Raw genomic sequence first — 11,769 nt, forward strand, 5'->3', positions numbered from 1 at the left:
ATGCACAACCAAACATGCATAAACAAACACATGTACAAACAAACATGTATAAACAAACACATGTACAACAAAACATGCATAAACAAACACATGTACAAACAAACACATGTACAACCAAACATGCAAAAACAAACACATGTACAAACAAACATGTATAAACAAACACATGTACAAACAAACATGCATAAACAAACATACGTATAAACAAACACATGTATAAACAAACACATGCACAACCAAACATGCATAAACAAACACATGCACAACCAAACATGCATAAACAAACACATGTACAACCAAACATGCAAAAACAAACACATGTACAAACAAACATGTATAAACAAACACATGTACAAACAAACATGCATAAACAAACATACGTATAAACAAACACATGTATAAACAAACACATGCACAACCAAACATGCATAAACAAACACATGTACAAACAAACATGTATAAACAAACATGTAAAAACAAACACATGTACAAACAAACATGCATAAACAAACATATGTATAAACAAACACATGTACAACCAAACATGCAAAAACAAACACATGTACAAACAAACATGTACAAACAAACACATGTACAAACAAACATGCATAAACAAGCATGTATAAACAAACACATGTACAAACAAACACATGTACAACCAAACATGCATAAACAAACACATGTACAACCAAACATGCATAAACAAACATGTACAAACATGTATAAACAAACACATGTACAAACAAACATGCAAAAACAAACACATATACAAACACATGTACAAACAAACACATGTAAAAACAAACGTATAAACAAACGCATACAAATTATAGGTCTCTCTTGTAAATGAGTCCTCGATGTTCAATGAGACTAACCTGTATAAATAAAGGTTGAATGAATGAATGAACATGTACAAATACTTGTACAAACATATGTACAAACAAACAAACAACTCGGATAAAATCTGTGAAAGACAGAGCATGAGGTTAAACCCGGATCTGTTGGTTAACTAAACACCTACTTCATCCAGACAGAGCGGCTCCATGAGGGTGGTTGCAAAAATATATAAAAACCTGAAGGGGGCCTGTTTAAAATATTACAACAAACTGAGCATGAAGACAACGGTGACCGTGGCGGTAAGTCAGGATTACGTGGTTCTATTTGACCCAAACAGTATTAAGGTCAACGGGGCATTTTTGTGGTCTTTTTGCAAAATGTTGTTCAAATGGCTGTCACACAGGACAAACCTGAACTCTGAGGGAACACAAAGAGGGCCAGTGTGGGCCCCTAAAACCAGACAATCCTAACCTTCTCTGGCCCAGGCCAGCAGTCTGACCCGGGGTCACCCTCAGCCAGTCTTAGTCAAACACCAACAAACACAGGCCCTGATCCCTACATCCATACTCTCTCCCAAACATACATCTTTCACAATGCGCTCCCTGTATCGCCCGTCGTCTGTTGACACGCTTGCATTCTGTCGTGACGAGGGGGCGAGGCTGCCGGGCCTCTGGATGCTGATGGACGCCGATAAACAGTTTTCAAAAAGACGCACCCCGCAGCTCTGGACCCACATGTCCTTCATTACCTCTGCAGCGCTCTAAGCTGCAAAATGCCACGGAAATTATTCATCTTTATAATGTATATAACATTTAGAAAGGCTAGTTCTAGTTCAGTTTATGGAATATACACGTGATTTCTGGGACATTATAACTTTTGTAGACGAGTACACCTGATTACTGAACTGCAGCCTCTGATCCAATTAGTACCAGTTTTCAAGGTTTGACCAGAATATTCTTGTAAAGTGTGTTTGCAATTTGTTGGCTTGTTTTCTCCTCCGTTACAAATGTTGTCCAACATTCTTGGGTCAAACAGGAGAAGAGGAAAAACAGAAAGTACAGCGCAAAATGAGGCGCTTTTGAAAAGTACGGGGAATAATTCTTAAAGCTGTGAAAAAAGGGAACTGCCTCTAATAAAACCCTTAACTGGATGAAGGTGTTTGCTTTATTTTAGAGGAAATTCGGTAAATAAATAATAAATATTCAAAAGTTGACCAGAATTGTATGTTCTTGAATTTCTAAAGCTGCAGTTAATGTGTGCTTTATTATTTCGACTAGTTGTGTGAAAGTTTATGAAGCATTCACTCTGTGATCCATGCGATTCTCGTCCAGCAATTTTCAAGTTATTTCAGAAAAATCAAATCAAAACTTTCGGCTCTTTCAGGACAATCCTGCTATGATGTTTGGTATTGGTGTAACTTTAGCTTTTTGAAATATTTAGCCTTTTTTTTTTCTCATAGAAAATGACTTAAGCTCATTTTACCTCCTTCAAATCTTTAGCTCTGTTTACACCTTTTACTGCTCCTTCCACATTTTGTTCTGCTTCAGCTTCTTTCAGCTTCCTTGTAAAATTTTTACTTGTTTTCAGCTAAATTCAGCAGTTTTTTCAGCTGTTTTGTGCTCCTTTAAGTTTTTTTTCTTCTAACTACAACATTTTTGTGCTTTTTCTAACATCTTTCTGCCAATTTCAGCTTGTTATGCTCCTTTAGCTGATTTCTGCTATTTCAGCAACTATATAGCCATTTTCTGCTCTTTATAGCTTTTTTTTTGCTAATTCAACATTTTTTTTGCACTCGTTTGAACTTTTTCTGCCTGATTCAGCAAAAATTTGTTTTTTATACTTATGCTAATTTTAGTTTCTTTCTGCTTTTTTGCTACTTTTCAGCAGTTTTTAGCTAATTTCAGCTGTTCTCAGATTAGCTCAAGTTTTTTTGCGGTAACTTCTGTTACTTTCAGCTAATTTTAGCTTGTTATGCCCCTTTAAGCTCTTTCTGCTACTTTTTAGCTGTTTTATGCTATTTTTAGCCTTTTCATCTAATTCCACATTTTTGAGTTCATTTCAGCTCTTTCCACTTCCTTCTTGTAGTTTAAGCTATTTCATCCATTCAGCTACTTTTCGGCATTTTTTTGCTAATTTCATCTTTTTAGCTAATTTCATAATTTGTGTTAATCTCTGCTTATTTAAATCTAATTCAGCAAATATGTTTTATTTCCGCTTTCTTCTGCTAATTTAGGCTTGTTCTTCCTTTTCAGCTAAAATTCTGCATGCTTAAGCTAATTTCAGCTGTTTTTCAGCAAGTTCTTCATCAATAAGCATTCACACTGTATTTTTGCAGGAAATCAATTTCTCTAGTTAGTTATTAATTTTCCCGTAATAAATAAAAAAATCACAGGTGCCTGAATAATGCAGTGCTCAAATTATATTAAAGATTAGATTAGATCAAAACTTTATTGATCCCACGGGAAGATTTCTTCAGGGAAATTAAAACGGAGGAGTAGATAAGAAAAACTTTTTTTTCTGACCTTCCGTCTAAGAATTTGATCATTTGTTTTTATCCCAACATGAAAAACGAGTTTGCTCTGGGTATTCATTGTCATAACGCTTTATTTTTTTAATATACGGTATTTATATAAAACATAATTAGCTGTGTTTTTAGTGAGTGAGGGGGCAACAATGGTTCTTTCAGTCAAAGGTCCAGACAAACCAAACAGAAGACGGAGCAGATGGGACGAACGAGGACACTGAAAGACACGTCCAAACAAACCGTGCACCAGAGCCGAGTCTCGTTCAGACTTCACTTTCACCACTTCTCTGACAACACACAGTCTGTCGCCCTGAACGGGTCTGCAAGATTTACGCTAACTGCTGCTGTTTAAACACTCGGGGCCCACCGAGGGCCTTTTTGCCCTCCTTGTCACATTACCACAAGACGGCCTTCAAATAAAAGCATCCAGGCTGGTAAGTTCCCCCCTCGGGGGCCCCAAACCAACCCCCACAATCCCTTCCACCAAAACCCACCCTGTCCAAACACTCCCTCGCCTGGCGATGCGTCACGGCTCCACGGATGACAGGTTAATGAGGAGAAAATATTTTTACAGGATCGTATTTCGACGAAGCCCTGAGAACCAACGGCAGCACTTTTATTGGCATCAGCTCGCAGACCTGGAGCTTTTATCTCTTCATCTGTGCTGGGTTTTATGGGCAAGGCTTCGGCCTTTCTGACACAGACCGCAGCCCCTAATCTCGGTCTTCAAACCCAACCTCAGACTTCCAACTGCAAAGCCAAACCCAGAACGTCCACTCGCAGTAAGCGTGCGTGCCTCAGCTGCACGCATGAACGCTGCTCGTTCTCTCCGGCGGTTCCTATCAAAGATCTGCATGAACTCACATGCCACAAAGGCCTTTCAGACAACGCGGCGCAGCCGATATAAATCGGAGTGAAGTTAATGGTAAGGCAAACACCTCGGGCTGGCAGCTAGAGGGCTCTGGGTCGTCTCAACACGATACCAAACTCTCATTTTTTAGCCCCTGTGATCCTCGGACCCTCCCCTCCTCTCCGTCACCCGGCGTTCCTCAACTCCTTCCAACCACCAGGAGTAAGACTGAACTGTCTGACCTGACCCACTGAACTCTGCTCCCCTCAGACCCCTCGCCCTGTCAGCGCTCCTCCTAGGAGGTGCCAAGCGGCGGCCGCTCTGTAACCTGTTAATGATTTGTTAAAAACACAAACAGACGAGGGGAGGGGTGGCGTGTGTGATGGAGCATTAAAAAAAAGAGAGAAATTAAATTTAAAAAAACGTTTAAACAAATGTTTCTGCGGAGAGGTGGACTGTTGGTGGTCTCCTGTTGAGCTAAATCAAACAACTTAGTTTCTGTCAGAAAGGACTCCATTCAAGATGGAGGAGGGGAGAGCTGGAAGGCAGGAAGAGGTTCTGCCGTGGCTTATAAACTTAACAGAGGATAAAAACGAGCCTGATCTTAGTGTGATAGGCATGGGGGGGTTTGATTCTGGAATAATCCTCTGAGAAGAATCTCAGAGTCCAAAAAGTGAGCATGTGAAAACTACACATTGGTGCCACGGAAAACAAACTATTATCGAGGAGGAAGATTTTTTTTTGTTTATTGAGTCTTGAAAGTAAAATTAAAATGTTCCGAGAAATAAATGTTGACATTAATCTATAAAGCCTGTTGTGTCAGAATGCTGTGAAATCTGTTAATATTATTTTTTTTTTAAAAAGCTAGTTTCTCCACTAATTCTACAGAAGGTGGGGTCAATGCTTGGAAACAGATGCCCTTATGACTTGTGCAGTTCAGCTTCTCTAATGGGATCTTAGACCGCATTTCCTTAGACCGGTCCAAAACGGGGACTGGCTTACTTAAATCAATGCATCTATATTTAATCCCAAATCTGCATCTGTGCACAGCTGCTCTATAAATGAAGTTGTGTTGTGCACGTCCGTGAATCGCTTAATCTTCACATCTTTAGCGGACGGACCAATTGCAGCCACTTGAACACGATGATGTCATCGCCCTATGTCTAACCTAACCTACGTAACCTCCTTAAAAATCCTATATCATTAACCTCAAAACAGCCGAAGCTTATAATGTTTATTCTCCTATATACCGTCATTTCCGGACTACAAGCCACAACTTTTTTTCACACGCTTTGAACACAGCGGCTTACACAATGCTGCAGCTAATTTATAGATTTTTATTTTTTTTTGACAAGCTAATGAGCTTCATGCCATTAAAACGTTTAGCCTCGTCACAGGCTACTGTATTTTTGTTGTTTAAACAGCCGTCTTGCAGGCACTGTTCAGAAAAAAAAAAAATTACTGTACGTATTTGTGTATGTTCCGGTACATATTGTCTTCTGTGGTTGACTGCTGGTCACATGGCCCCAGGGTGGAATTATGGGTAAAATTTATGTTCATCGTTAATCATTTTGGTTAGCGGTTTAGCATTGTTCTTTTAGCGACTAGTCTGTTCTTGTTAGCCTAGTTTACATGTTCATTATGTGTTAGTTTGTGTTAGGCCGTTCAGCAGAGTAACCATGAATGAGGGAGGTGGTTGTCATGACGACCTGTGGGGTTCACGCTGTGTGTTGAACGGTAAGATAAAGTCTGTGAAACGCCATCTGGTGGTTGATTCTTGATCTACAACATGAGCTACACATCTCTCTCATAGAGCTATCATTTCTAACCCGAGCCCAAAGCCCGGCCCGATGGGTAGGCCGGGTCGGTGTCGGACTTTTGATTGCGTCAGCGGATCAGCCGCGATCCAATTATATGACAACATGACTTGCCATACCTTCACCAGCCGCACGCAGTCACTTCACAGCGAGCTGACCGGCCTTGAGGTAAAATACAATTCAGTTAAGCTTCAGATGGGACTATACTGCCAGGCAGCGATCCATCGCCCAAATGGACGTTCATTCAGCCGCTGCACTCAGAGGACGCACGCGGCCGATGACCCAAACAGGTGAGATCCCAAAGCAGACATGTCAGAGCAGGGTCCGTGTCTGAATAATGCAGAATGCAGCAGAAACTGGGTTTTAATGCGCTTTGAGGGCCATGAAAGGACAAACACTCCCTCAGCTCTGATCTTCTGCCCCTTTTATTCAGCCGCGCCACCGCGGTAAAGTTAGTTTTACGTTTGACGTTGGACATTCGAACGCCGTGGCTTCAGCGGTGTGTTCCTCTCGTTTGATCCGATGCAGGCAGTCTGATTTGAGTCAGCCGAACTCGAACAAGAGGAACACACCGCTGAAGCCACGGAGCTCGAATGTCCAACGTAAAACTAACTTTACCACGGTCTGCACGTACGGGGTTCGGGTTCGGACCTGTAATTACTGTTAATTTGTCGGGTCGGGTTTGGAAATGATGGCTACGGGCTGAGGCCAGGTCGGATTGGATTTTTTGGGCCCGAATGCAACTCTACTCTCTCAGTAGCTGTGCTTAATGTTAAAAAAATATTTCAAGTTACAACGTGGACACTACGCAGCTTATATATGTACAATTTTTTATTTTATTTTAGTGGGCACAGCTTATGTTCAGATGCACTCAATAGTCCGGAAATTACGCTAACTCCGGTTGCAGTCTAAACCACGAGGACTTCTGAGTAATTTGTGCACATCCTTAAATGTTAATTCTGATGTATGTGATTAAATGTTATTTTTAAATAATTAAACCAATCCTTCGGTACAGACTTACTGGTTCATTTACACAGAGTACCTGACTGTTGCAGGTTTTTGATCCCTGTTTTAACCTCAAAATGAGAACTTTATTCCCTGCACTGTTGCAGTAATCTGGAAATATTTTTAATCTCGAATCTGGGAAAACAAAAGACTTTGTTGTTATAGATAACAACCGTAAGCTGCCAAGTCTGACAGCGACCCCTCTGAGAAATGGGATCACCGATAAAATCTCAGTCACCTCTGCCTGTTGGCCGTGTAATAACTTTAAACTAAATGAAGAAAAACGTCTCGGCTTGTTCTTTATCTCTACTGGAATCAGCTGAAAGTTTCTTCAGACTATCAATCTGTCATCCCGGCCAGCATACAGGCTGGTTTTCGAATGGTCGCTGAAAGAAACAGAGAAACGGAGTAAAAAGAAGGAAGAGGCGGTTGCGTCCTGAGCTTGGACCTGTTGCATCTGAAGCGTTGAGCTGGCCACTTCAAGTTGGAAACTTTATTTTGTTTTTCCAATATAAGTCAACTAAATGTATCAAAGCAACGTGACGTTCATACCAGGAGCTGAAAAATAAATAAGTGACTGCCCTCATGACAAAAACAAACAAATGTAGGCTGAAGAAGAACAAGCTCTGCACTGTTAGGTGACATACGGGGATGAGGGCGTCTGTGGGAAACATGCAACTCAAAATGGCTCCCATTCACACTCCGTCATTCTCAATCTGCTCTGAAGTGACAGGTGAAATGTGAGGTCACACACGTACACACACAACACTGTCTGCTCTTGGCTGCTTCAGAAAAAACAATGTGCATGCTCAGTCCTGACAGATGTACCTGGAGGTGTTCAGCATGTTCTAACCTGCCGCTGCGTACCTGGAGGAGAAGCTGGTCTGAGAGCAGTTCAGACACTTTTTCTTTAGCCACATTATTCCTGGGGGCTCTGCTGTATAAATGATTATGGGCACAACTTCCTGTGAGACAGGAAGTAGCAGTCAGCGTTGGTTAACCATGGTAGCAGAGCATGGACCGCAGTGTATTTTAATGTAATTTAAATTCAGTTTAGCAGAAAAAACTTTTTGTTTTGTTCACATTTATTTAAAAACCATAAAGTTTACTAAAATAGCCGTGCTGAGTTCAGGTACCTGTTGTGTTCACGGCTGCAGAACAACCAGACCGAACTAAATCGGTGGCTACAACAACAGAGTTTGAACACGGACCCAAAACAAAAAGAGTGTTCCTGTGAAAAGACGTATAGTTTGTTTCCATCTCCTATCTACAGATGAGGAATTAATAAGAATGTGGCTGAAAAATGTGAACTTGAAGAGACCAACCAAAACTCTGTATGTGAGCTCATTTCACTTTGTTGACAAACAGCCGACGGAGGAAAACCTGCATCCTACTTTGTGTCTGGACGACAACAAACCATTGGAGAAGAGACACCAGATCCTCAGAAGGATTGAAAACAGTGACGAGAACATCAGGGATGATTTCAGGTGTATGGAGGTCACAGCTTTATAGTATTTGTTCATCTTCAGTTTTATGATTTTCTCTGTAATTAACTCAAGCTCAGTGATGGAGGACTTTAAGGCTTTGGCTGAGCTCTGTGTCTGATTTAAGGTCAATAAGATTGTGTCCCACCTCTTTTAACAAAACTCTACCGACCTTATTACTGTGGACCTCAGAGCTTTTCAGGTTATTCATCGCTTCACCATCAGAAGAACTGAGTCAATGAAGTAGTTAAATATGCTAGTAAATGTAATAATAATAATAATAATGTCATCACAATGTCAGCACTGTATGTTTCCAAACAATGGCAAAATTAGTCTCTGCATTTAACCCATCCACCACCAGGTGGTGCAGTGGGCAGCTATTGAATGCGCCCGGGGGGCATTTTGGGGATGAGGTGTGCTGCCCAGAGACGCCACGTGATGTGCAGTGACTGGGGATCGAACCTGGGACTTTCGGGTCCCAAGCTGGCTGCCCTGCCTCTACACCATCTCGGCCCCCTAAATGTAACTAAATATGCTAGCGTATGTACCTAAATATGCTAGTGTATGTAGCTAGATATGTTAGTGTATGTAGCTAAATATGTTAGTGTATGTAGCTAAATATGTTAGTGTATGTAGCTAAATATGCTAGTGTATGTACCTAAATATGTTAGTGTATGTAGCTAAATATGCTAGTAGATGTAGCTAAATATGTTTGTGTATGTAGCTAAATATGCTAGTGTATGTAGCTAAATATGTTAGTGTATGTAGCTAAATATGCTAGTGTATGTACCTAAATATGCTAGTGTATGTAGCTAAATATATTAGTGTATGTAGCTAAATATGCTACTGTATGTAGCTAAATATGTTAGTGTATGCACCTAAATATGTTAACGTATGTAGCTAAATATGCTACTGTATGTAGCTAAATATGCTAGTGTATGTACCTAAATATGTTAGTGTATGTAGCTAAATATGCTAGCATATGTAGCTAAATATGCTAGCGTATGTAGCTAAATATGCTAGTGTATGTAGCTAAATATGCTAGTGTATGTAGCTAAATATGCTAGTGTATGTAGCTAAATATGTTAGTGTATGTAGCTAAATATGCTAGCGTATGTAGCTAAATATGCTAGCGTATGTAGCTAAATATGCTAGTGTATGTAGCTAAATATGCTAGTGTATGTAGCTAAATATGGTAGTGTATGTAGCTAAATATGCTAGTGTATGTAGCTAAATATGCTAGTGTATGTAGCTAAAGAGGAGCTAAACTCTAGTTAAAGCTAAAATAACCAAATATGCTAGGTGAAAGTTAACAGAGCCAAACAAAGGCAGCAAAACTTAGTCTAAAACAAACAAAAGGCTAGCTAAAAGCTAAAAGCAACACAAATACTATACTAGCTGAAAGCAGTAAAACACTAGCTTAAAGCTAAAATGGTCAAAATGTAAGATAAAAACTCTAGCTAAAAGCAAGATGCTACCTAAAGCTAAAAGAAGCATAATGCTAGTTGAAGGCTAAAACGCCACTAGATAAAGGCAAAAGACGAGCTAAAATTGAAAATTATCAAATTTACTAGCAAAATGTAACACAAATGCTAGCTAAAGGCTCAAGAAGCAAAACAATACCTAAAAGTTCAACACTGCCTAAAAGCTAAAAGAAACAATACTAGCTGAAAGCTACATTACTAAATAAAGGCAGCAAAGGGTTAATAAAGAAAAAAGTCGCAAAAGGCAAGTTTAAAATGAAAAGTACCAAATACTAGCCAAAATACAAAGCCAATGAAAAGCCAAACAAAGCAAAATGCTAGCTAAGAATTAAAATGCTGGATCACAGCAACAAAAGGTTCCATAAACACTACAAGGAGCAAAAGGCAAGCTAAAAGAATCAAAGATTAGCTAAGAGTAACAAAAACGCTAGCTGAAAGCACAAAAACAGAAGCACTCCGTTAGAGATCAATGTTTTTTTAAGGAATTGAAAAAAGTATTTCTAGTGGGAAAATATATTTAAAGTTAAATATGTTGAATAGTATAAAAGTTGTAATAAACAAACGTAATAGCACCCACGTCATGAACTAGCTAAATGTTTTTGATATATCCTGTAAATGGCTGAGTATTTAGATAGAATAAATAAATGTAAATACAGGAAAACAACTCTGTGGATGCTAATTTAGCATCAAACAATAATCATTTACCTTAAAAAAACGTGCACAGCTTTGAATGCACAAAGATTCAACATATGCCGAAATGTTCTTTCAGCTTTTCTTTCTTTATGGTCGCCATAGTGAGTCCTCCTCCATCTCACTATGTCCTCTGTCCTCACTCCAACTGCCTCCATGTTCTCTCTAACTGTATCCATACATCTCCTCTTTGTCTTTATCCTGGTAGCTGCATCTCCAACATCCTTTTACCAATAAACCCACTGTCCATCCTCTGGACACATCCAAACCACTGTCCCTCTTCTGGACATGTCCAAACCACTGTCCCTCCTCTGGACATGTCCAAACCATCTCAGTATGGCCTCTCTAACTTTATCTCCCAGTTGTTCAACCTGTGCTGTACCTCTGATGATCTCATTCCTAATCTTCTCCATCCTTGTCATTCCTAAGGAGAACCTCAACATCTTCCTTTCTGACACTTCCAGTTCCGTCTCCTGTCTTTTTGTCCATTTCTCTGTCTCCAGACCATACAACATAGCTGGTCTCACCACTGTCCTGTAAACTTCTCATTTGTCCTTTGCTGACACCCTTTTGTCACAAATCACTCCTGAAACTTTTCTCCATCCACTCCATCCTGCCTGGACTCTCTTCTTCACCTCTTTACCACATTCCCCATTTTCCTGGACAGTGGACCCCAAGTCCTTGAAGTCCTGGAAGTCCTGCACCTTTGTGACCTCTGCTCCTTGTAGCCTCACTGTTCCACCTCCTCCCTCTCATTCACACACACATATTCTGTCTTACTATGGCTGACTTTCATTCCTCTTTTTTCAAGTGCATACCTGCACCTCTCCAAGTTCTCTTCCACCTGTTCCCTGTTCTCACCACAGATCATGATGTCTTCTGTAAACATCATAGTCCACGGGGATTCATGCCAAATTAAGAGGCAATTTGTCACGTCTAATTTATGTTCTGAGCACCGGGTTCAGACAAACATTACCAGAGCAGCAATAGTTTGAAATCACCAACAAGTTTTCCCACTGAAGGCAGACACTTGGATGGATTCATCTCAAGTCCTCTTTATTCAAAAGCTTTGACCATG

At 40.1% G+C, this 11,769-nt stretch overlaps 1 protein-coding gene across 1 annotated transcript in view; it reads right to left on the reverse strand.

Annotated features, from left to right (window-relative positions):
• LOC119422654 (arginyl-tRNA--protein transferase 1) overlaps positions 1 to 11,769 on the reverse strand; it is a 118,184-nt gene that overhangs the window by 19,965 nt on the left and 86,450 nt on the right. The window contains exon 10 of the mRNA XM_037690078.1: positions 1,405 to 1,514. Coding sequence (XP_037546006.1) covers positions 1,405 to 1,514 — 110 coding nt within the window. The remainder of the gene's footprint in view (positions 1 to 1,404; positions 1,515 to 11,769) is intronic.

This window comes from Nematolebias whitei, chromosome 1 (genome assembly GCF_014905685.2).
Source record: "Nematolebias whitei isolate Nwh7 chromosome 1, NemWhi1, whole genome shotgun sequence".
Lineage (NCBI taxonomy): Eukaryota > Metazoa > Chordata > Actinopteri > Cyprinodontiformes > Rivulidae > Nematolebias > Nematolebias whitei.